The 27,094-nt window shown below is 39.0% G+C and overlaps 2 protein-coding genes across 4 annotated transcripts in view; both read left to right on the forward strand.

Annotated features, from left to right (window-relative positions):
- The window catches only part of ZYG11B (zyg-11 family member B, cell cycle regulator), a 79,958-nt gene extending 70,567 nt beyond the window's left edge, over positions 1 to 9,391 (forward strand). For all 3 annotated transcript variants that reach the window (XM_060022136.1, XM_060022115.1, XM_060022147.1), the window contains one exon: positions 4,485 to 9,391. In XM_060022136.1, the coding sequence (XP_059878119.1) occupies positions 4,485 to 4,675 (191 nt within the window). In that variant the 3' untranslated portion in view covers positions 4,676 to 9,391. The remainder of the gene's footprint in view (positions 1 to 4,484) is intronic.
- Positions 9,392 to 16,465: 7,074 nt separating this feature from the next.
- ZYG11A (zyg-11 family member A, cell cycle regulator) overlaps positions 16,466 to 27,094 on the forward strand; it is a 58,223-nt gene continuing 47,594 nt past the window's right edge. Inside the window, exon 1 of the mRNA XM_060005187.1 lies at positions 16,466 to 16,555. Coding sequence (XP_059861170.1) covers positions 16,466 to 16,555 — 90 coding nt within the window. The remainder of the gene's footprint in view (positions 16,556 to 27,094) is intronic.

Raw genomic sequence — 27,094 nt, forward strand, 5'->3', positions numbered from 1 at the left:
TTGTATATTTTGGAGATTAACCCTTTGTCAGTTGCTTTGTTTGCAAATGTTTTCTCCCATTCTGAGGGTTGTCTTTTCGTCTTGTTTATGGTTTCCTTTGCTGTGAAAAGCTTTTAAGTTTCATTAGGTCCCATTTGTTTTTTTTTGTTTTTACTTCCATTTCTCTAGGAGGTGGGTCAAAAAGGATCTTGCTGTAATTTGTGTCTTAGAGTGTTCTGCCTATGTTTTACTCTAAGAGTTTTATAGTATCTGGCCTTACATTTATGTCTTTAATCCATTTTGAGTTTATTTTTGTGTATGGTGTTAGGGAGTGTTCTAGTTTCATTCTTTTACATGTAGCTGTCCAGTTTTCCCAGCACCACTTATTGAAGAGACTGTCTTTTCTCCATTGTATATCCTTGCCTCCTTTATCAAAGATAAGGTGACCATAGGTGTGTGGGTTTCTCTCTGGGCTTTCTATCCTGTTCCATTGATCTATATTTCTGTTTTTGTGCCAGTACCATAGTGTCTTGATTACTGTGGCTTTGCAGTATAGTCTGAAGTTCAGGAGCCTGATTCCTCCAGCTCTGTTTTTCTTTCTCAGGATTGCTTTGGCTATTCGGGGTCTTTTGTGTTTCTATACAAATTGTGAAAATTTTTGTTCTAGTTCTATGAAAAATGTCATTGGTAGTTTGATAGGGATTGCATTGAATCTGTAGAATGCTTTGGGTAGTAGAGTCATTTTCACAATGTTGATTCTTCCAATCCAAGAACATGGTATATCTCTCCATCTGTTTGTGTCATCTTTAATTTCTTTCATCAGTGTCTTATAGTTTTCTGTATACAGGTCTTTTGTCTCCTTAGGTAGGTTTATTCCTAGGTATTTTATTCTTTTTGTTGCAATGGTAAATGGGAGTGTTTCCTTAATTTCTCTTTCAGATTTTTCATCATTAGTGTATAGGAATGCAAGAGATTTCTGTGCATTAATTTTGTATCCTGCTGCTTTACCAAATTCATTGATTAGCTCTAGTAGTTTTCTGGTAGCATGTTTAGGATTCTCTGTGTATAGTATCATGTCATGTGCAAACAGTGACAGTTTTACTTCTTCTTTTCCGATTTGGATTCCTGTTATTTCTTTTTCTTCTCTGATTGCTGTGGCTAAAACTTCCAAAACTATGTTGAGTAATAATGGTGAGAGTGGGCAACCTTGTCTTCTTCCTGATCTTAGTGGAAATGGTTTCAGTTTATTACCATTGAGAATGATTTTGGCTGTGGGTTTGTAATATATGGCCTTTGTTATGTTGAGGTAAGTTCCCTCTATGCCTACTTTCTGGAGGGTTTTTGTCATAAATGGGTGTTGAATTTTGTCGAAAGCTTTTTCTGCATCTGTTGAGATCAAATTCTGAAATATGCACAAAAGTATGATCTACAAAAGAAAAAACTAGGGACTTCCCTGGCAGTCCAGTGGTTAAGACTACACACTTCCACTGTAGGGCACGTGGGTTCAATCCCTGGTTGGGGAACTAAGATCCCGCAAGCCACACGGAGCAGCAAAAAAAAGAAAAAGAAAAACCTGCTAAATTGGACATGAACAAATCAAACTTAAGGATTTCAGCTTTTTGAAAGACATTATCAAGAAAATGAAAAGTCAGTGCACATACTGGGTCAAAATTTTCAAATCACATGTCTGATAAAGCGTTTGTGATCAAAATATACCATGTACTCTCAAAACCTAATGATAAGAAAAGAATACAAGAAAATGGACAAAAGAGTTGAACAGACTTTTCACCAAAGATTTACAGATGACAAATAAGCACGTGAAAAGATGCCTAACATCATTAGGATAGTTGTATAGATCAATGCAATAGAATTGAGAGTCCAAAAATAACCAAGCATCTATGGTTAATTGATTTTTAACAAGGGTGCCAAGACAATTCAGTGGGGAAAGAACAGGTTTTTAAAGAAATGGTGCTGGGAAAACTGAGTAGGCACATGTAAAAGAAAGAACTTTGACCCTTACCTCATACCATATACAAAAATTAACTCAAAAATGGATTACAGGCCTAAGTATAAGAACTACATTTACATATGCATAAGCATATAAAACTTTTAAAAGAAAGCATAGGTATAACTCTTTATGATGTTGGATTAAGCAGTGATTTCTTATATAGGACACCAAAAGCATGTGACAAAAGAAAACTAGTCTAATTGGATTTAATAAAAAATTTTAAAACTTTTGTGCTTTAAAGGACACCATCAAGAAAGTGAAAAGACGACTCCCAGAACGGTTGAAAATATTTGCAAATTATATACCTGATGAGAGATTTGTTTTCAGAATATATAAACACAATAGTAAAAAAGAAAATAACCCAGTTTAAAAATTGGCAAAGGATCTTCAAAGAAAACATACAAATGGCCAATAAGCATTAAAAGAAGTTCAGAACTTCCCTGGTGGTCCAGTGGTTAAGACTCCATGCTTCCCCTGCACGGGGCACAGGTCTGATCCCTGGTCGGGGGACTTAAGATCCCGCATGCCACAGGGCGTTGCCAAAAAAATAAATAAATAAAATTTAAAAAATAAAGATACTGTCATGATGGCCAAAAAATAGTTCAGCATCATTAGTTATTAGAAAATATAAATTAAAGCCACAGTGAGGTGTAAGCCACTTTACACCTGCTAGGAAGGCTGCCTATAATCAAAAAGGTGGACAATGACAAGTGTTGATGAGGACATGAAGCAACTTTCTCATTCATTGCTGATGGGAATGAAAAATTATACAACCATTTCAGAAAACAATTTGGTGATTTCTTATAAAGTTAAACATACATTTATGGATGGATCTAGAGACTGTCATACGGAGTGAAGTAAGTCAGAAGGAGAAAAACAAATATCGTGTATTAATGCATATGTGTGGAACCTAGAAAAATGGTACAGATGAACCGGTTTGCAGGGCAGAAATTGAGACACAGATGTAGAGAACAAATGTGTGGACACCAAGGGGGGAAAGTGGTGGGGGGGGGGATAGGTGTGCGATGAATTGGGAGATTGGGATTGACATGTATACACTGATGTGTATAAAATTGACAACTAATAAGAACCTGCTGTATAAAAAAATAAAATAAAAATCAAGAATAAAATAAAAAAATAAACATACATTTAGCATTTGCCCATCATTTTAGGTATTTTCTCAAGATCCAGGAAATGAAAAGTTCCCAAAAAACTTGTGAAAGAATGATTATAGCATTTTTAGTCATTGTAATGAAATGCTCAGGGAGAGAGAACATCCAACAAATGTCCATCAGTACAATAACATCAAAAACATGTGACGTATTCAATGCAGTGGAATACTTCTCAGCTTAGAACAACAAAAAAAGATTACATACAGGTAACAACTTGGAAACATCTCGAAAACATCATGCTGAGCAAAAGTAGACAGACACAAAAAGTTACATGCTGTCCATTTATATGAAGTTGTAGGCAAAAGTCTATATCACAGAAATTAGAACAGTGGTTACCTGGGATGAGGGGTGCAGGGGAGATTGACTTCAAAGGTGCACAAGGAAACTTTAGTTGTTGAAAATATTCCATATCCTGATTGTGTTGGTGGTTACACAAGTGTATACGTTTGGCAAAACTCATAAAACTATAGATTAAATTAGGTGTGTTTTATTGTGTGTAAATTAGACTTTATGACTAAAACTAAAAAAATAAACTTTATAATGTTTATATATGACTAAATAAATATGACTAAAACTAAAAAAAAACTTTAAAAGGCATGTGTAAAAAAAGGCAAAAGGAAAAAAATATTTAAAAATAATGAATACTGCATGTACAATATGACTGCTATTAAATATTTATTTATTTATTTATTTTTGGCTGCGTTTAGTCTTCGTTGCTGCATGCAGGCTTTCTCTAGTTGCAGCGAGTGGGGGCTACTCTTCATTGCGGTGCACGGGCTTCTCATTGTGGTGGCTTCTCTTGTTGCAGAGCACAGGCACTAGGCGAGTGGGCTCAGTAGTTGTGGCTCACGGGCTCTAGAGCACAGGCTCAGTAGTTGTGGCGCGCGGGCTTAGTTGCTCCGCGGCATGTGGGATCTTCCTGGACCAGGGTTCGAACCCGTGTCCGCTGCATTGGCCGGCGGATTCTTAACCACTGCGCCCCAAGGGAAGCCCTACATTTTTTTTTTAACATAGGAAATGCATAAAAGTGTAACAGTACCCATCTTACTCATGATTTGGGGGTCAAAGAAGATTGTCTATGTCTTATGGTTATGATTTTTATATATATTATATATAATATATATATATAATGGTATGTGTATTATCTATGATCTATGTGTGGGCCTTGTAGTGTAGGCATAACATCATTACACAGATGTTTTTCAAACTCTAACTTACGTTAGCAATAACAAAACAGCTTAAATTTAAGCAAAAAAATAAAAATTATTCCACAAAAAAACAAATTAAGTTTTTTAAGGAAAGCTCTTTCTCCTGTTTTCTTTCAGCCTCAAGGTATTGCAGCATGCTGATTGAGGAAGGAGGATTGCAGCATTTATACAACATCAAAGAACATGAACAGACTGATCCTCATGTCCAACAGATTGCTGTGGCCATCCTGGACAGCTTAGAGAAACACATTGTACGCCATGGAAGACCACCTCCCTGTAAAAAGCAGCCCCAGGCCAGACTAAATTGATAGCTATAGGTAATTGGATAATTGAATCACAGAAATTCTTTTTGTGATAGGTTCACTTGGAATATCTTACCCTCTCTGATGTTTTGGGGGTTTCTACAACAAGAGTCATAAAGTGAGTATGGGATTGATAATGTACAGTACTGCCCATGTGAACAGTCTCTGATTTGTCTTGTGATTTTTAACTTATCAGATGAGAAGAGTCTCTTCCTTGATCATTGCCTTTTAGGAAAATTTCCACATCCTTCAGTGTTTGAACTTACTTGTGCTTAAAATTCTACAGTTTTATGAGGAAGTTTGCACGGACCCTTAGGCCAGACTTTTCTGATCTTAAAGTCCCTTCCGTCAATTTGCAGCTTCAGATAAGCTGTTAACCTGATTTCTGGCACTGCTTCAGTTGTAAATTTTATATTGCTTCTGTATAAAATGCCTTTATTCTCTGTCTGTGTATCTTTTATAAGATGTCCTTCTTAGTGTGAAAGAATGGAAATCTGAGTCCTCTCCTTGTGAAAGCTACTCACTGGCTGGTGCTCGGATGGCTGGCAGAAAATATATTAAAAAGAAGAACTACTAAGGGAAAATAGAGTTTAGGAACTGGGAAAAGGTCTGCTCTTGTGGTATATAGTTTTTAAACTGGGACTGGCTAATCTTCTGGGGCCCACCTCTCCTGAGGCATTGCGCAGTAGCTTGTTCTTCATATTTATTCCTGGAGGCATGGGCTGCTGCTTCCTACACAGACTGCTGGTTACTCTCTAGAAATATTTCCCCAAGCACCACAGTTTAAAATACTACAGCATTCTGCATTAAAGATTAACTGTCTGAATTTCTTTATGTCATATTGTTGTGAAAATGTGAATTTTACAAAAATCATCTCTTCCTCAAACAGACCATCCTTTTCCCTCTATTTCAAAGTCATTTTGTTCAGTGGAATAGAGACTACACATGGTATTACCTGCTCACTTAAAATACAATTAACAACAGTAGATTTTGCCATGAGAAGTTAATTTTCTTTTGTTTCAGACTACATGTATCTTAATATTTTCATGTTGGGGAAGGATATCCACATCTCACTGCCAAAAGTAAACAAGAAGAATTAGACTATTGTTAAATGTAATGATTCTAGTTGCAGTGCATAAAAGGAAATATTTTGTGATGGGTTATTTTTTAGACAGTTGCCTTTCCTTTAAGAGGGTTGTTACAGTAAAGAATCAGTTGTCAATAATGGCAGTTGGGAGGCAGCAAGTCACCAAGAGAGTTATTTTTCATTAAACAAAAAAAAAAGGCAAAGGATTTATACGATCTGAAGAGAAACCAGAGTATCCACCTTAAATTTTAGTTTGTGAATAAAGTTAACCTACAGTCTTAGATGACTGCATCTTTTTCATATATGGCCAAAATGTTTTCAATAGAGATTTTAAATAATACGTTTAAAATCATGGTGATTATTCAGAAGCATTTTTATTTAGAAAGGAGCTGGCTTATTAGTATGCTGATAATATTTTTGACATACACATTTCATACCACTATCACAGTAGTCATACTTGAATTATTTGGTACTCCTTCACAGGAGTGAAAACTTAAACTAAATGAAAATAGATATTTAGAATCATTAAAAACCATATTAAATTATGGGTTAATTCTGACTTAACCAGTTTAAGGAATGTTTATAGGTGTGAGATAAATTTTCACAGATTATTTCTATTTCAGAGGAAATGGAAAATTCTTTTAAAAATTTCCCCCTTTTTCTGGGTTTTAAATATCTAAGGCAAAATGTAGAAAATAGAATGGCCTACAAAAGCTTGGAGTCGCTAGCTATGTAGAGCATTTCTAGGTCTTCTAGCTTGTGTAGTTAAGGAAAAGCCTATTTGAGAAGTTTGGCTTCAAGTTTCTATTGTATCCTATTCAAGACAAAAGTACATGTTCCTTCTAGGCTAATCCTAGGTTTTTGTCTTTATGAATTGTTTTCAAAAATGGCTAAAAATGTATGGAAAACAATAAATCCCTTCATTACTCAGAATAACTTGTTGATAGATGAAGACTCAAATATATTGAAATTGAAATTTGCTACTTTGAGCACTGGTAATGGCCAGATACTTTTGAATCTTAAAAGCAAAATAATTAGGCACATCCCAAATATATAAAAAATTTAGTGCCTTTGTGGCTGGGATAGCTCTTAAAATTGTGTATCTAATTATGGCACTGAATTGTCTATAAGGTCTTGAATCTGGCTATAATACAGTATATATGTATATGTATATATACATGTATATATATATAAAAATTGAAATTATGAGGTGTAACTGGCCTGTCTCTACAGAAAGAATCTATTAGGCCTCCCGTTTGCATTTGTACACTAGAATGTAACAGAACTTGGTGCCTTCAAGGGTTACCTCTTCAGTGACTTAGAGGTGCTGTTTCAAGCACAATTTAGACTAGGGTTGAACCACTCACTGCTCAAATCATTGGTGTGCTCAGATATTGCAAATTATCACTACATCAGTCCACAAGCAACAGCAAGGTTTAGATATACTAAAGGAAAAAGGAAATAGATCTACTAAAGGAAATGGGAAATGGAATTAGACTTTTTAAACTATAAGGATGCATGTGTAAATTTATTGAGTAAAACAAGAACAGTCTGAAATTAAAGCAAAAATAATTAGGGTATCTCATTCTTTCCATCAAGTAAGTTCTGCTGTTGCTGTTCTCTTTATACTCTAAAAAATCATTTTTTCCTTTTGCAGTTGAAAAGGAACATAAATCAAATCAAGTAGTAATAAGGGGTTAATTTACTCTCTGGCCAAGGACTCAGTGGTTACTGATCTTAGTTGAGAATTAAAAAAGTCATATCAGACTCACAGATCCAGGAATTGACCTTAAATATTGCCGCTCCTCACCCTTGGACAGAAATGCCGTTTAGTGGCACTAGTCAATTTAAGTGAATTACCCAAGGTAGAGGTGAATCCCACAAAGCAACTATGGGAATTTAATTTCATGATATCTTTTGTTTGCAAGCTTCCAAAGAATCAAGGATTCATGTTTTAAAATATCAGTGCTGTATATCCAGCCTAGGAAGTTGATCTTGCTAGTGGGACCTTTTGAGTTGGCCCTTTTTCTCCCCAGTCACTTTCATTTGGCTATATTTTAAATTATGCCATGCTCAAGATAGTATTGGGCCATCATCTAGACCTTTGGAGCACATTTTGATGAAAACATATTTTATTATGGTTCATTATGTGCTAAATTAGGGTAGAATCGATTAATGAACCGTGGTTTTGGCTTAGTGCTTTAAAATGCCTGACACCCCACCCTGTCCCCCCATAGAACAAGGTGCAGCAATACCCAAGGTTGAAAAGAGGTCATGAGTAGCCAGGAAAATAAACTTACTTTGTTGTATATGTTGAAACCCACCCCTCTCCTGCCCTCTAATGGTCTGTTTACATTATTTGGTTATTGTGCAACTTTTATCTTGAGATAAACAGTATTATTAAACTGAAGGTGTAAGTTAAAGGCAATATCATACTGTTGGCTGACGTGGGCAGTTTCATCTGTATGTTACTTATTTGGGGGCTTTATATGGCTAGGGCTTCAGAGTAGTGTTCCGAGATAGCTTACAGAGAGGTTTGCAAACTTATGGTTTCCCTCTCAAATCCATTGTAGCAGTTTCAAATGATTGTGTGGATATTGGATATTTAAATTTTACCATTTGCTTTGTATTGACACATTTTTCATTTTTTGTATTAACTCACGAACTGTTTATTTAAGTAATAATGCAAATCCAGACTTCATCCAGTGATGAAAATAGCGGTATGATAGGAAATTTTGCTGAGTGTGCTTTAAATGAGTAACTGCTTTATCTTTTTTTAGTATTTCATAGATTTTGTGTGACATGTACACTCCTAATTATGCATTCTTTGGTTTCCAAATCTTAACCTAAGACATTCTTATGTTAACTGATTGATAGCCTAAGAGAGAACTTTCTCTGCCTGTTTCTCCCCTCCCCCAATTTTTTTTGGGTAAAGAAAATCAATGCTATTTCTCGTTTCTCTGGATGAAGCAAAGCTCCTTTGGACAGCACAACCTAACTGCATAGCTAGATAGAATGGTTATCGAGAATATTTAGAAAATCCAAATTTATCAAATTATGAGAAATCATAAATGTAGTTCATTAATAATATGTGCTTAATTTTGAACTTATTTTGGAAAATTGTTCAAATTGGTTTCTTTTAAGCTTACTTTAATCAGCTTAGAAGCCAAGAAACTACTTTGCTAATGAAAGCTGAGACATACTTTCATAAAAGCAGGAAATTCTTGAGAGCATTTAAAAATGGGAAGATGTTATGTCAAGATTTATACTTTCAGATAATCTGTAAGAATAAAATTTTTAAATCCCTGACTTTTGTAGAATTCCCGCTGTCAAATTCTCACTGACTTGTGAGTATGGAAAAAGCTATCTTTTGCTTGAATTCTGATGGAAGAGTTTAACTCCTTTTAAAGGATATGAAAAATTCGTTGGAAAGTGTAATGTGTATACATTTCAAAGGCTGTCAATTGTCTGGACTGAAGGCACTGTTCTTACTGTGGCCAGATGAATGGGAGTGTCCTGTACATGAATCATGGTGTTTTAAATCAGGACATCACTTAGGTATTACTGTTGTGTATACAGATTTTTGTTTTGGGGATTTTTTTTTTTTTTGGCCTAAATAAATGTTACAAATTTTATGTAAAGTGTGTCTTGTCTACATTTATTCTGGGCATTTGCTTTAAAATTTAAAACTAATGCTTCAAGATTCAGATTCCTTGGTCATCCGTTTGTAACAGTTGCTTTCTGGAAAAGGCCAGTGGGTACTATTTATGTGTTGGAACTTGCATAATTTATAAATCCTTCAGAGAACTTAACAGTTTTGTGGAGAAGAGGAAGTGTCAAATAAACAGATAAATACTACATAACATTGTATTACAGACCAGTCCATGGTACTTGTTATAAAGCCACAGAGACTATACCTAATCCAGACTGGGCACCCATCAGACAGCCCAAGAACACTTCCTAGAGAGCATATCTAGGTTGACAGTCATTCACACAACTATTGAGATAATTAACTGATATAATATATATTGTATGAGTGCATTTAGTGAGGGAGGTTACCAAAAAACAAAGTATAATATAAGAACCCCATGACCAGGAAGAATTCTTAGTGACTTTAGTTTCAGAAACGTCATTTTTATAGTTGAAGAGACTAAGTCATAGGTAAAATGACCTTGCCCAAATCACACAGCAAGTCAGTAACAGACTCTGCATTACAATTCTTATTTCCAAATTTACAATCCAATGGGCCCCCTCTCCCCCTATTATTGCATAATCGCATGAGATTGCTTAGCTCTTAGGGAATATGTGATTAAACATCAAATGAATGGTACAGAAAAGAATGTGCGCCAGATGGTCAGAAGTGGAAGTTGACCATCCTTACAGATGGTGTAGGGCAGCATTAGTGTTTAGATGCTATAGAATTGTTAATGAATGATCAGTACAAATACTAATGCTTCACTAATACACAAACATGAGATTAGATGTGTTAGTGATAGGGTTTTTAATAGTAGTTTTATTATAATTTTTATAATAATTATTAGCTTAAAAAATTTATTTTATTTATTATTTTTGTTTATTTATTTATTAGTTTTGGCTGTGTTGGGTCTTCGTTGCTGTGCGCGGGCTTTCTCTAGTTGCCACGAGCAGGGGCTACTCTTCGTTGCGGTGCGCGGGCTTCTCACTGCGGTGGCTTCTCTTGTTGCAGAGCACGGGCTCTAGAGTGCACAGGCTTCAGTAGATGTGGCGCGTGGGCTCAGTAGTTGTGGCTCGTGGGCTCTAGAGCACAGGCTCAGTAGTTGTGGTGCACGGGCTTAGTTGCTTTGCGGCATGTGGGATATTCCCGGACCAGGGCTTGAACCCATGTCCCCTGCATTGGCAGGCGGATTCTTAACCACTGTGCCACTAGGGAAGACCAGCTTTTCTTAACCTTTTATTGTCTCCAATAATTCACTCAATACTAACATGGTATTACTATGGGCCATACATACTGAGGAAGATAAATACCTCTGGCCAATATTTAACCAAACAAGTTGTTGAGCTGTGTTGTCTATAGCCTATCTTCAAAAAGACAAAATCAAACCTTCCAACATTCTTCCCCTCCCCCACCCTTTCTCACAGTTTTTATGATGTAGATCAACCCAGTCTCTTGGCTAAATTTAAATTTCTTCCTTTCCTCCTGATTATCTTTCCATCTTCTATTCCCCATTCTTAATCTGCATCATAAGACTCCAGTGCACAGCTCTGAGTAACTGCATAACTCCTCACATTGAGAAGAGTAGGTGAATGGCGGAAACCATGAGCACTCACATTAATCATTTTTGTCTTTTTATAATTTAAGATTCTAATGCAGTCTGAAAATTCAGCCTATAAAAGAGCAAGTCATAGGGTGGGCGTATTGACTGAGCTCTTGGCTTCCAGAAACCAGACTTCACAGCAGGTTTGGGGAAATGATACCAGTGACCAGATGTTGCAGATGAATGGCTTACTCCTGTGCATTCAGTATGACAGCTGTTTTAAATCATCTTGCAATGACTCAGTCAAGGACTGTCACTAGAGAGTGTCTCTCCTAGACTGTGATGAGGCAATAAGAGCTAAGAACAAAAAAACAAAAAAAAAAGCCCTCAGCTCTCCTGTTACTTTACATAAAAACACATTACAAAAGGAACTGTTTTGGGGCTTCCCTGGTGGCACAGTGGTTGAGAGTCCGCCTGCCGATGCAGGGGACACAGGTTCGTGCCCCGGTCCGGGAAGATCCCACATGCCGCGGAGCGGCTGGGCCCGCGAGTCATGGCTGCTGAGCCTGTGCGTCCGGAGCCTGTGCTCCGCAACGGGAGAGGCCACAACAGAGAGAGGCCCGCGTACAGGAAAAAAAAAAAAAAAAAGGTAATCATTACATTTTATGGATAAGGAAATTGTGAGGTATTAAATAACTTTGTCAAGGTCACAAGTTATTAGGTTTCAGAGTCACACATGAGACTTGGGTCTGTCAGACTCTGAAATCTATGCTCTTAATCACTGTGCTATAAAGGGGAAAAACCAATTTTACCATTAAAGACAATCCCAAATCCAATTTAACCATTAAGGCCGTTCCCATGCACACTTTTGGCCTGTCTCAGAGAATGGAGACCATTGACAGCTTTCCAAGTTTATGATTTTCAACCTCACGGGCCCTCAGTGTCATTATGGTAGTGGCTCCTACAGTAAAACATAAGATTTTACAAATTTGGGGAGAAAATTTCCTCCCCCAAATAATGGGGCTAACGAGACCAACAACCCATGAAACTGATAGAGATAGAGGTTACTTCAATGTGAAAACATCTGAACATGGCTTATCTAAGTAGTATAGAGCTTTAGGAGAGTCAGCTGCCGCAAACCCCATTTCTAGGGAGGTCTCCAATCAGAGAGGCACTGACCTTGGGCATCAGGACATTTCCAAATAATTGTACAAACAACACTCATAACTTTCCATCCTTTGAAGCCCTAAACCAACTCCCCTGTCTTACTAAGCCAGGATGTAAACCTTTCCCCATAGCTGTACGAGGAGTTACTTTCTATGTAGGATATTCCACCGTGTGTAATAAATTTTTCTCTGGTTTATCTGTTCTCAGTTAATTTACAGGTCTCCTTCCACTTCCAACAATCGGACCTAAGTTGGTAGAGGAGTTTTTCCTCCCAACAGGGTTCACAGTAAGTTCATTTAAAAAAAAAAAAAAAATCGTTAAAACCAATAAATAGGAAGACATAATGTCAGAATAAAGGACAGTACTTTAAATGGATGCATGTAGTTTTATATGTATCACTTGTCCTTATTTTACTCATTTTGATGCCCACCTGTGATAAAGACAACAAGAGTCTTTGGATCAGCCTTAGGGAACCATTTCCTTAGTTAATTTGGTTCCCCAGGAGTGGTTTCTCTTTCTTCAAGTTCACTACTTCAGTGTGTTACCTTTTACTAATTAAGTTAGTAAAGAAGGAGACTAGTCAAGAGGCCGCTCTCTGAACTCTAGGCTGCCCCTCCCTAAATAGAGGCAACCTTTTCTTTAGGGCCATTGATGATTTGTACTTCTCTGTGGTTCCAGTTTCTTTGTTTCCTAAGCAGGCTATGATAATACAGGTTTTACTGCTGATCACTACAGTAGGAGAAATAAACCGAATCTACAGACATAGATAAGACAAAGACTTAGTAGCTAGTCTTTGTGTTTCTGATGCCCAGAAAGAGACAAAGACTTGCTCAAAGTCACAGAGCTTCAAATGACCCTTAGAAATCATCCTGTCTACTTGAGAACACAAAAATAACACATGGGGTGTTAGACAATCTCTTAGTTTTTGAAATTCTGCAAGTTTGGTATTATTCTTTATTTAGCTCACTTTCCAGAAGAGGAAACTGAGGCTCATAGGTTAAGTAACTACCCAAAGGTAAGGTGGAGATGGAATCTGAATTCAGGCTTTTTTGACATCAGAGCTCATGACCTTTCCCCTATACTTCATGCCAACAAAGCTAAAGAAATTTTACAAAGTCCTTAAAGATATCCAACCACGATTTAAAGAAATCTTGACTCTGGTTTCCTAATTTCATTTCAGAAGTTTAATTTCTTGAAACTTCCCAATTTCTATGTTTCTGCACTATCCTTCCCCTCCCTATTCAGAGTTTTCAGGAAAAGGGTGGGGCATGTCAGTGAAGGCTCTCTAAAGGAAGTGACATCTCAGTGAGATCAGAAGGATTAATAGGAATTACTTAGTAGGGGGAGGTGGCATGGACAACAATGAATGTGCAAAGGTACATTTCTAGAACTGAAACAATTTCAGTACCTAATTTTTTTTTAAATTTATTTTTGGCTGCATTGGGTCTTTGTTGCTGTGTGTGGGCTTTCTTTAGTTGCAGCGAGTGGGGGCTACTCTTCGTTGTGGTGTGCGGGCTTCTCATTGTGGTGGCTTCTCTTTGGTGCAGAGCACAGGCTCTAGGTGTGTGGGCTTCAGTAGTTGTGGCTCGCGGGCTCTAGAGTGCAGGCTCAGTAGCTGTGGCGCGTGGGCTTAGTTGCTCCGTGGCATGGGTCAAATGGGTCACTTGGGTCAAATGCTGCTGAACAAATAAGATGAGAGAGGAGTGACAACTGAATTCAGCAACTTTGAAGTTGACAAGAACGGTTAGTAGAGTGGCAGAGGTGAAAGAAAATGGTAAGAGAAAAATTGGAGACAGCAAGTGCAGACCACATTTTGGATAAGTTTTGCTCTAAAGGATGGAAGAGATGTGAGGGCAATACCTGAATAGGGAAATTAGGTCAAAAGAAGTGTTTTTTTTTTTTTTAATTATGGGAAAAATATCAGCTGGTGGGAATGATCCAAGAAGGAGGGGGAAAAATGATAATTTAGGAGAAAGGATGTTGCTGGATGATGTCTTTGACTAAGCAAGGGAAGATGAGATCTATTGCACAAGTCCAGAGTTGGCCTTAGATAAGGGTATAAATAGTTCATAGTAATAGGAGGGAATGCAAAGACAGAGAGCCTATACTGGTAGGTGGGTAGATGTGATGGGGGGAGCTTGGAATGTTCTTTTTGATTCTTTTCTTTTTTCAGTGAAAGAGGAAACTGACAGTATGGTTGGGGGAAGAGGTGTTGGAGAGTTGACAGAAGTTAGGAAATAGTCCGTTTAATGTACTCTAATATAAAATAAAAATTAAATTTAAAAAAGTATACCTGAAACTAACACAACATTGTAAATCAACTATAGTCCAATCTAAAATAAAAATTAAATTAAAAAAAGAACATTGATTGGATTTGGATTTAGAAAACTCAACTTTGACTCCCAGGTTTTCCACGCATCATGTAGGTAAAATTTAACTTGTCTGCTCAATCCCTCAGGTAGTTCAGTTTCTCTATGGGTAAAATGGAGTTACCTAAGGCCTGGGATTTCTATTTGTATGAGGATTAAATAAAAGAATAAATGTGAAAGGAAAGCATTTTGCAGTTATTTGAACTTGAAAAATAACTTTAACATTTCAATCCACTTATCAAGGACTTGTTTCATTACTCATTTTCATGTGTTTTACATAATCTTTTTTTTTCTATTTTTTTTTTTTGTCGTGCAGCTGAGGGATTTCAGTTCCCCTACCAGGGATTGAACCTGGACCATGGCAGTGAAAGCGTGGAATCCTAACCACTAGACCACCAGGGAACTCCCTACATACATTATCTTATTTAATCCTTATATTAACCCTGTGAGATAAGGCATTCTCATCCCATTTTACTGATGGGGAAGTTGAGCTTCAGAGAAATTAAAAACCTTGTCCAAGGTTCACAAGTTAGTAGGTGGCTGAGCAGGCATTCCAAAGCAGGATTCAAATCCAAGCCCCCTACTCTCAATAACTATCCTTTTCCAAGACATATTTTCTCTTAAATTAGCTAAAGTGTACTAATTCACTACTCTCTCTCAGGGTTTCTTTCTTGCAGCAGGTTAGAAGGGTCTTCTCCATACTTTTTAGGTCACAAGAAAGCTGAGCAGTTCAGTTTGTGTACTTACTAGATCAGAAGTGGTTTTGATATTTGATTCATCCAATGTCAGTAGAAGGTGAAACAGAGGTCTGATATAAGAGAGGTGCTGTTGCCAGATGTGTAGGAGAAAGGACTTTAAAAAATAGATTTCAAAATGTAGGGGCTTCCCTGGTGGTGCAGTGGTTAAGAATCCGCCTGCGCTGCCAATGCAGGGGACACAGGTTCGATCCCTGGACTGGGAGGATACCTCGTGCTGCGGAGCAACTAAGCCTGTGCGCCAAAACTACTGAGACTGTGCTCTAGAGCCTGTGAGCCACAACTACTGAGCCCGTGTGCCACAACTACTGAAGCCTGCATGCCCTAGAGCCCGTGCTCCGCAACGAGAAGCCACCGCAATGAGTAGCCCCTGCTCGCCGCAACTAGAGAAAGCCTGTGCCCAGCAACGAGGACCCCACACAGCCATAAGTAATTAAAAAATGTATACAATCAGCCCTCCTTATCCACGGGCTCTCCATCCCTGGATTCAACCGCTATGGAAGATGTTCAGGAAAAAAATTCCATAAAATTTCAAAAAGTAAAAGTTGAATTTGCCAGTACCAGCCGCTATTTACACAGCATTTACATTGTATTAGTATAAGCACTCTAGAGGTGATTTGAAGTATAGTGGACAAGGTGCCTAGGTTATAATGCAAATGTTACACCATTTTATATAAGGTACTTCAGTTTCAGAGGATTTGCATATGGTGGATCCTGAAACCAATGTCCCTGGGGACACGGAGGGCCCACCACATTCTATTTCCCAACTCCACAGAGCTGGTCCATGGCCATGCCTTTGACCGGCGACAAGAATGTGGTACCTAGCCCTATGGTGTCGGTTGGAGGGAGACGGTCTCAGAGGGATGTGTAGGAGTTGGGCGAGTGGTTCGGAAGGCTTAAGGTTGGTCTCTAGAGCGTCAAAAAGGCGGAAGAAGGGCTGTTGGGCCCTCAAGGCGTGGAGGGGTGGTCGGCCCGGTGTGGGTGGGGAAGGCCGTCCTGGGGGCGGGGTCTGCGGCGGACGAGTGCTTTACAAAAGCCCAAACCTTCCGCAAGAGCGCAGAGTGCCTGCCCGCCGAGCGGGCGCTGTTCAGCTGCTTTCCGGTGCCGGTCGAGACCACCTCTCGCGGGATCCGGGCCCGCTCGACGGCCGCTCTCTCCTCGACGCCTTTCCGGCGGGGCTCGCCATGGTTCACTTCTTGCACCCAGGCCTCTCGCCCCGGACTATCGTCCCTCCGGACGCTCATAAGGACGACCTGGGCTGCGGCGTAGCGCAGGTGAGCACCGGGGAGGGGGAGGGGGGAACGCGAGCCTAGGTGGGACGCCAGGCCCCTGGCGAGCACGGCGAGTCGTCGGGGACTGTGTTGAGGCACTTGTTGGCTCGTTTGACCGACGCGGGGGTAAAGTCTGAAGAGGCTGAGCCCCCTGCCAGGCTTCTATCTTTTATGGGAAGTGCATGCCGGAGAAGAGTTTTCCTCCCAGGGCGTCCCAGCCTTGGAGCCGAGCGAGCAGACCCTGCGCAGCTGAGAGGAGGGGCGGCGGGATGAGTCCCGCCTCCCGCGTGACCTTGGGCGAGTCCCCTGCTCAGGTCTCTGATTCTCAACTGTGCCTGCGAGGGCGGCAGCTATTTTGCAGGGTGGTGTAAATGTAGACGTAAGTGCTGGGCATGGCTTTAGACTTGGCCCGTAGTAGACGGTGGCGCTTTTTGTCATGATGCACCCAAATGCCTCAAACCTCGACCGTTCCCCGTGTGTTGGGGATCTGTTGCTTCCCAGAGGCCGTGACCTGTCGGTCCCGGGATCGTTAACAGGAAAGACCTTCTGAGCCCGGCGGGGGGCACTGGAGCCCGGAAGACTGAAATTCCTTAAATTCCACGTGTTTGTTTCCCTCTCTTTTCCGTCGGAATGCCTGTTAGACTAAACTGAGTAAAATGCAAACCAAAAGAGTTTGTATTTGGCGCCTACTGTGTGTCAGGTATTGCATTTCTAGAGTAATCTCGGATTTTTTTGTAGGCATCTTACTGGTGTAATACAGGAAATTGAGAACCGTTCCTTGACTTTCTAATGATCTGGAGCCTGACATCAGTTGTTCTGATGTCAGACTCCATGTTCTACAACATCCCAAGGGCTACCGCTCTTAGAACTCAAAATCTAATGAACGCTCAACCCACAATTAGTATGGGGGGGGGGAAGGAAGTATCCTGAGTGAGGTTGTACTTTACACGCTGACGCCGTGTTGGCTTTTGTGTCCTTCAAAGATCTAGCCTGTATTCCTGTAGACCCTTTTGGACTCACTTTTGAAAGCTGCCTAAATAATTTGTAAATTTGTTTGTAGCTAATGGAAAAGCTGCGTTTTTAATGTATGTACTGATACAGCGTATCAAGCACATTTTTTGTTGGCGCTGACTGGAATTGAAAAACAAGGTTTTCTTTAGAAAAGTGATCAGACTAATAATCCATTTTCTGTCTGGTTCCATACTGTACTGTGTACACTCGTTTTTTTGGTTAAGATTTTATTTTTAATTAATTTTAAAAGTTGTACAATGCATGAATACTTTTCCTTTAGATATATTTCTCTATGCTGTTTTTAATTTTATTTAGCAGTGTTTTGTAGTTTTTGGTGTAAAGGTCTTTTACATATTTTGTTAAATTTATCCCTGTTTTTGGTAGTACTGTAAATACTTTTTTTTTTTTTTTTTTTTTTTTGCGGTACGCGGGCCTCTCACTGTTGTGGCCTCTCCCATTGCGGAGCACAGGCTCCAGACGCGCAGGCTCAGCGGCCATGGCTCACGGGCCCAGCCGCTCCGCGGCATGTGGGATCTTCCCGGACCGGGGCACAAACCTGTGTCCCCTGCATCGGCAGGTGGACTCTCAACCACTGCGCCACCAGGGAAGCTCTGTAAATACTTTTTAACAGTTTATAATTTGGGGGGTATATTGATCTTGTATCCTACAACTTCGCTAAAGCCACCTATTTTCTCCAGTTTTTTTAAGATTTCTTAAGATTTTCTTTACAATCTGTCATCTGCAAATAAAGGCAGCTTTACTTATTCTCTTTCAGTCTGTGCTTTTTATTTTCTTTTTTTTAAAATGCATTTTCTAGGACCTTTTGTAGAATGTAGAAGTGGTGAGAATAGACATATTTGTATTGTTCTAGATCTTTCACCTCCAAGTATGATACTGGCTGTAGGTTTTTCTGTTAGATGCCCTTTGTCAAATTAAGGAATTTTTCTTCTATTCCTAGTTTAATGAGTTTTTTTTGTGTGTGTGGTACGCGGGCCTCTCACTGTTGTGGCCTCTCCCGTTGCGGAGCACAGGCTCCGGACGCGCAGGCTCAGCGGCCATGGCTCACGGGCCCAGCCGCTCCGCGGCATGTGGGATCCTCCCAGACCGGGGCGCGAACCCATGTCCCCTGCATCAGCAGGCGGACTCTCAACCACTGCGCCACCAGGGAAGCCCTGTTTTTGTTTTTTTAAATCATGAATGTGTGTTGAATTTTGTTCAGTGCTTTTTCAGCATTTAATAAGATGTTTTTGTTCTTTATTGTGTTAATGTGCTGGATTTTATTGATTGTGAATTTAACTTTATATTCTAGGAATAAACACCACCTGGTCATGATGTATTATTTTTATATATCGAAGAATTCTATTGCTAATATTTTTGAAATATTGTTTATGTCCATGTTTATGAGGCAAATTGCTCTTTAAAAATATTTTATCTGGGAATTCCCTGGTGGTCCAGTGGTTAGGACTCTGCGTTTTCACTGCTGTGGGCCCGGGTTTGATCCCTAGTCTAGGAACTAAGATCTCACAAGCCACGCGGCAAGGGCAAAAAAAAAAAAAAAAAAATTATCTGGTTTTAGTATCTAGATAATGTTGGCCTTAAAATATGAGTTGGGAAGTGTTCCCTATTCAGTTTTTTGAGTTTGTGGGATATTGGTATTATTTATTCCTTAGATGTTTAACAGAATTCACCAGTGAAACCACTGAGACTTTAATTTCTTTGGGGGATTTAAAAAAAAATTTATTTTATTTTATTTTATTTTTTAATTTTTATTTTATATTGGACTATAGTTGATTTACAATGTTGTGTTAGTTTCAGGTGTACAGCAAAGTGATTCAGTTATACATATATCTATTCTTTTTCAAATTCTTTTCCTCTTTAGGTTATTACAGAATATATTGAGCAGAGTTTCCTGTGCTATACAGTAGGTCCTTGTTGGTTATCTGTTTTAAATATAGTAGTGTGTTATGTCAATCCTAAACTCCCAATTTATCCCTCCCCCTGAGGGAAGGTTTTAAACTATATCTACTTCTTGGGGGAAGTGCTCATAAATTTTGATATATTGTTAAAAATACTTTATAAGTACTGTTAAGAGTCCTTCTTTGACCCATGGGATATTTAGAAGTGTACTGCCTAATTCCCAAATAGTTGGGGATGTTCCACATATCTTTTTGTTTAATGCAAATACATTGTTGTCAGAAAACATGCTCTATGATTTCAATCCATTTATATTTATTGAGATTTGTTTTATGGCTCAGATATTATCTATCTTGGTGCATGTTCATGTGTACTTAAAAGGAGTATGTGTTCTGTAGTTGGGTATAGTATTCTATGAATGTCAGGTCAAGTTGATTGAGAATGTTAATCTATATTCATTTTTTTTTTTGGCCACACAGTGTGGCATGCAGGATCTTAGTTCCCCTACCAGGGATCCAACCTGTGCCCCCTGCAGTGGAAGCGCAGAGTCCTAAGCACTGGACTGCCAGGGATTTCCCAATGTTAATCTATATTCTTATTCATTTTCCATCTACTTGTTTTTATCAGTTGCTGAAGACAAGTGTTAACTTCCAACTGTAATCATCAATTTTTCTGTTTATTCTTTCAGTTTTTACTTTATGAACTTTGAAGCTGTTAGTAAGTGCATATACATTAGGAATTATGTCTTCTTGATGAATTCATCCTTTTATCATTATGAAATGTCCATCTTGATTTCTGATAATATTCTTTTCCTGAAGGCTTCTTTTTCTGACATTAACATAGTCACTCCAGGCTCCGTATGGTTAGTGTTTTTTAAACAATGCTGTGTTGTTTAAAGCCCATCTCTTGTAAACAGCAGGCTTGCTTTTTTAATCCAGTTTGACAATCTGTGCCTTTTAAATTAGAGTAAATATAATTATCAAAATTGTTGTGTTTAAGTTGCTGTTTGTGTTCTATTTGTCCTATGTGTTTGTTGTCGTGTTTCTCCTTTGCCTGGCTTCTTTTCAAATGAGTATACACATATATATTTTGTGGCCATGCTGCGCAGCTTGCGGAACCTTAGTTCTGCGACCAGGGATTGAATTTGCACCCTCAGAAGTGAAAGCATGGAGTCCTAACCACTGGACTGCCAGGGAATTCCCTCAGTTGAGTATTTTTAAAGTTTCATTTTATCTCTTCTGTTGACTTACTAGTTCTGTTCCTCTCCTTTCCCTGCCCCACCCCAACTCTCTTTAATGGTCACTCAAAGATAGCAGTTTTTAAATGTGGACTCAAGACCTCTGGGGTCTCTAAGACTGCATTCTCTTTCATTAAGTCACACATTAATGAAATTTGCAAAAATGTAAAACAGTGCTGCCGTTGTCACTAAACTTTTAAAAATTCTTTTTGAAAATATAGCTGTTTTAAAAAAATGTTCTTTCTTGGGAATTCCCTGGAGGTCCAGTGGTTAGGACTTGGTGCTTTTACTGCCGAGGCCAGGGTTCAATCCCTGGTCTGGGAACTAAGATCCTGCAAGCCACACGGTGTGGCCAAAAAAAAAAAAAATGTTCTTTGTGTCAACATTTGATTTTTATTTTAACTTTTATTATTTCTAAATGAATTAATACATATTTTAAAGATTTCTTAGTTTTAATGCAGAAAATGTTGAAAGATGTAATACAATTTTTAAGAGTATAAAGGGGTTCTAAGTTTGAGAGTCACAGCTCCAGGTTTTAAAATATACATGTTTGACTTACCACAGTCTACTTTTAAATATATCGCTTCACCTTACAACAGTATTCTTTCATTTTCTAACCTCTTTCCTGTACTTTGTACTTTTGAAATAATACATTTTACTTCTCCATGTTAGAAATTGCACAATATATTGTTTTTACTTTTTCTTTGATCAATCATTTCTTAAAGGAATTAGGAAATAAGAAAAAAAGTCTGAAAATGTCTTTATTTTACTTTTATTTCTGAAAGATATTTTCATTGCACTTAGTTTTTCTTTTTTTTTTAATATTTATTTATTTGGCTGCACTGGTTCTTAGTTGTGGCATGCGACATCTTTAGTTGTGGCATTCTAACTCTTAGTTGTGGCACATGGGATCTAGTTCCCTGACCACGGATCAAACCTGGGCCCCCTGCATTGGGAGCGTGGAGTCGTAACCGCTGGCCCACCAGGGAAATCCCTGAAAATGTTATTTCATTGTCTTCTGGCTAGTATTGCTTCTGATGAAAATTTAGTGGTCATACTTCCTTTTTTTTTTTTTTTTAAACTGTGTCCACATTACCTCTGGTTCCCCCCTCCCCCAGTCTTAAGGTTTTTCTCTTTATTGTTGGTTTCTAGACATTTATTATGTTGTGGTATCTTTTGTTTATTTCACTTTGGGTCCATTTTTGCTTCTGGGATCAGTGGGTTTATATTTTGTATCTAAAGTCAATATTTTTTGACTTTTTAAAAAAGAAAGCTATTAAGTTTGTTGTTCTTTGTACCTGGTGAATTAACTGTGTAATTCAATAAATATTACACTGTAAAATAATTTCATAGATTCCAAGTGTAGGACATTGTCCTCCTTGACCATTATTTCTTAAAATATTTTTTCTTCTCCAATAACTCCTCTCTTCTGGAGTTTTAATTATACATTTGTATTAAACTGCTTAAGATTGTCCCTTGGAGTTCTATGATTCTCCACTTTTTTTTTCCCAGACTTTTTCTGTTTCAGTTTAGATAGTTTCTATTGCGCTACCTAACTTCACTTATCTTTAATTTTGTAGTATCTAATCTGTTGATAATATCATCTAATGTGTTGTTTACATTAAATAATGTATTTTTCAACTCTGAAAGTTCCATTTGGGTCTTTTTCAGATCTTGCACTTCTGTGTTGAGATTGCATATTTATTCCCTCATTATATTCATATTCTCCTCTATATCCATGAATTATAATATCTGTTTTAAATTTCTTGTCTGCTAATTATGTTATTTCTGGGTTCCTTCCTCCCTCCCTCCCTTCCTGGCATTGCGCAGCTTGTGGGATCTCAGTTCCCTGACCAGGGATTGAACCTGCACCCTAGGCAGTGAAAGTGAAAGCACGGAGTCCTAACCACTGGACCTCCAGGGGATTCCCTGGGTCTGTTTCTGTTGACTAATTTTATTTTCTGTCCTGATTCTTACCATATTTTATTGTAAGCTAAACTTTATGGATACTATTGTATTTAGATTTTTGTCGTCTTCCTGAGTCAGGCCTATATGTGAGGTTTTTAAAACAGATTTTTTTTTTAGGGGGGACCATGCCTTGGGGCATGCGGGTCCTTAGTTCCGTGATCAGGGATTGTATTCGTGCTCCCAGCAGTGGAAGTACATATTCCTAATCACTGGACCGCCAGGGAATTCCCTGAGGTTTTAATTTTTAAATTTTTGTTCAATTATTTTTTAAAAATTTATTATTTATTTATTTTGTCTGCATTGGGTCTTAGTTGCAGCACACATGATCTTTTTTTTTTTTTCTTTTTTTTGCGGTATGCGGGTCTCACTGTTGTGGCCTCTCCCGTTGCGGAGCACAGGCTCCGGACGTGCAGGCTCAGCAGCCATGGCTCACGGGCCCAGCCGCTCCGTGGCATGTGGGATCTTCCCGGACCGGGGGACGAACCCGTGTCCCCTGCATCGGCAGGCGGACTCTCAATCACTGCGCCACCAGGGAAGCCCACACGATCTTCATTGAGTCATGCAGGATCTTTCATTGCGGTGCACGGGCTTCTCTCTAGTTGTGGCATGCAGGTTTTCTCTCTCTGGTTGTGGCACAAAGGCTCCAGGGCACGTGGGCTCTGTAGTTTGGGGCACACAGGCTTTCTTGTTGAGACGCTCAAGTTCAGTAGTTGTGGCATGCGGGATCCTAGTTCCCTGACCAGGGATCGAACCCTGGTCCCCTGCATTGGAAGGCGGATTCTTTTTTTTTTTTTTTTTTTTTGCGGTACGCGGACCTCTCACTGTTGTGGCCTCTCCCGTTGCAGAGCACAGGCTCCAGACGCGCAGGCTCAGTGGCCATGGCTCACAGGCCCAACTGCTCTGCAGCATGTGGGATCCTCCCGGACCGGGTCACGAACCCGTGTCCCCTGCATCGGCAGGCGGACTCTCAACCACTGTGCCACCAGGGAAGCCCAGAAGGCAGATTCTTTACCACTAGATCGCCAGGGAAGTCCCCACTGAGGTTTTTAAAGTGCTATTGTGGGGAATTCCCTGGCAGCCCAGTGGTTAAGACTCTGCGCTCCCAAGCGCAGGGGGCACGGGTTTGATCCATGGTTGGGGAACTAAGATCTCGCATGCCACATGGTGTGGCCAAAAATCAAATCAAAAGAAAACAAAAATGCTATTGTAAATTTTTTAAATTTAATTTTCCAATTAATTGTCAGTTGTATATAAAATGCAGCTTTTGTTTTGTTTTGTTTTTTTACCTTGTACCCATTAAAGCATGTTCATTAGGAGAGTTATATAGTACTGTTTATATTTTAGAAATGATGAGTCTAAACTCTGGGTAGAGATGGATTGGAAAAGGATTAAGAGTGAAAGTAGAGAAACTAATTTGTAGTTTTTTAGTATTCTAGGAAAAGATATGGTAGTGACTTGGATTAGAAATTAGTAGTGGAGCTAGAAAGAAGGGGATGAACTAGAAATTTATTTGGGAGGTTTAACAGTCATACTCACAGCAGGAAATAGATGACACATTCAGAATAGGGATAATTTAATGAGAGTTTAATTAAGGGACTACTTCCAAAGATAAGGGAGAGGTATGGAAAACCACAATAATATGCTACTCAATGTCCAGTAACAGTAGCTATTGCCACCCCTAGGCCCAAAGGACCTCTCAGAAGGAATATCTTAGTTCATCTGGGCCGCTATAACTAAAATACTGTAGACTGGGTGACTTATAAACAACATAAATTTATTTCTCACTGTTCTGGAAGCTAGGAAGTCCAAGATCAAGGTGCTGGGGATTTGGTGTCTGGTGAGAGCCCAATTCCTGGTTCATATACATCTTTTTACCGTGTTCTCACATGGCAGAAAGGACAAGGGAACTCTCTGGGGTCTCTCTGATAGGGGCACTACTTCCATTCAGTGAGGGCTTCACCCTCGTGACCTAATGACTTCCTGAGGTTCCTCCCTCCAGATATCATCAAATTAGAGGTTAGATTTCAACATAAGAATTTTGGGGGGACTTTCCTGGTGGTGCAGTGGTTAAGACTCCACGACCCAATGCAGGAGGCCTGGGTTCAATTCCTGGTCAGGGAACTAGATCCCACATGCTGCAACTAAGAGCCTGCAGGCCACAAGTGAAGGTCCCACTGGCCTCAACTGAAGATCTCACATGCGGAACTAAAGATCCCGCATGCTGTAATGAAGATCTTGCAGGTGGCAATGGAGATCCCGCGTGCCATAAGTAAGACCTGGTGCAGCCAAATAAATAAATAAATATTAAAAAAAAAAAAACTTCAGAAGAATGCAAACCTTTAGTCAGTAGCAGGAGAGAGGACTGATTTTAGAGGAGTGATGAGGGAGACATAGCCAGCCCAGGGTACTTTAAAAGAGAAAGAGCTGGGGAAATTATCTGAAGTGATTCCACACAAGTCACCTCAGAGTAGAGGTAGAGAAGATTAAGGAGTGGGTCTGGGTGTGAGGTAGGTAGCAAATGGAAGATGTCTGGCACAAGTAGAACCAACAGGATTTGCTAATTTATTGGATGTCTGTCTTGTGTGGGATGTTGATTAAGGGCAAGGAAATGTCAGTAAAGATTAAGCAGCTGAGTAGATGTGATGCTGTTTACTGAGTAGGGAAAGACCGGGGAAGTTCAGTTTCATACATGGTGAGTTTGAAGTATTTGTGACACAGTTAAGTAGATATGTCAAGGAGACAATTGGTTATCTAACACTGTGGCTTAAAGAGAGATCTGACCTGGAGGTAGTAATCTAGAATTCATTGGATTTATAGATAATATTTAGAATCATGTAATCAGTAGTTAGATATTATAGAGGCAGAGTCGTTAGTCATTAATGGTCTTGATGGGAAATCAATCTCTAAAACATGCTACTGATTTATAAATCAAAAACCAGTAACAGAATACTGTAGTATAATTCTATTTATATAAAGTTCAAAAACATGCAGAACTAAACAGTATTCAGGATAATGATTACCTCTGGGTGAAGGGATGAGGAGTAGCATCAGGGAAGGGTATACAAGGAACTTCAAAAATTTGGTATATTCTATTTAAGCTGTGTGGTGAATACAAGAATGTTTTAAAAGTATTTATATATATATATATTTTACTGTGTTCGAGTTCTTTTTATTTTTATTATTTATTTATTTATCTATCTATCTATCTATCTATTTATTTATTTATTTGCGGTACGTGGGCCTCTCACTGTTGTGGCCTCTCCCGTTGCGGAGACAGGCTCCGGACGCGCAGGCTCAGCAGCCATGGCTCACGGGCCCAACCGCTCCGCGGCATGTGGGATCTTCCCAGACCTGGGCACGAACCTGTGTCCCCTGCATCGGCAGGCGGACTCTCAACCACTGCGCCACCAGGGAAGCCCCCTATTTATTTATGTTTAACATCTTTATTGGAGTATAATTGCTTTACAATGGTGTGTTAATTTCTGCTCTATAACAAAGTGAATCAGCTATACATATACATATATCCCCATATCTAAAAATATTTATATTGTTTTATATTTTATTATATTATTTAAATATTTTACATATGTTCTAAACATCTTTTATATGGATTTAATCTTTACTGTATTTAAAAAATATTTATTTGCTTTTGCTGGGTCTTTAGTTGCAGCACATGGGCTCCTTAGTTGTGACATGTGAACTCTTAGTTGCAGCATGCATGTGGGATCTAGTTCCCTGACAGGGATTGAACCCCGGCCTCCAGCATTGGGAGCACGGAGTCTTAACCACTGCACCACCAGGGAAGTCCCCTTTACTGTATTTTGAAAACGAGGCTGCCATGTCCAATAATATGGCAAATAATGTCATAAAGTCTTAAAAGAAAATATTCTGGATAAAATATAACAAACACTTTCAAATGCAAAGTAAGGAAAATCCCGAGCATCCCCACCCAATTCAAAGAAGCTGGAAATCACCACTGTAAGCAGGCCCTAAAATAACCAAAGATTAGAGACTAGACATTTGCCAAAAGCCGGCGGGAAGTTTGAATGGAGACTGTGAACTGTAATATATACATATATATGTGTATATGTAAACATGGGTTGACAAAGCCTGGTCATACTTCAGTGAAATGGTAGGTCTAAAACAATCTGCTTATGGGAAAGGGAAACAGGGAAGCTTGTCAGTTTTGGCTTGGATTTTGAGTGAGAAAAATATGTCCTAAAAATTTGCTATGACAGGTCTGTCCTCATACAGACTAAGGGTTTTCACTGACATTTCTAGCTTGGTTCAGGAAATGTGTAGCTGAGAAATTATCAAAATGGCCCCTGGTGATGCTCCTAAGTAAGTAGCATTTAGCATAATCTCTCTGATGTGACATATCTTCTTCCCAGGCTTCACAGGAGTCTAGTAAA

This window comes from Delphinus delphis, chromosome 1, assembly GCF_949987515.2.
Source record: "Delphinus delphis chromosome 1, mDelDel1.2, whole genome shotgun sequence".
NCBI lineage: Eukaryota > Metazoa > Chordata > Mammalia > Artiodactyla > Delphinidae > Delphinus > Delphinus delphis.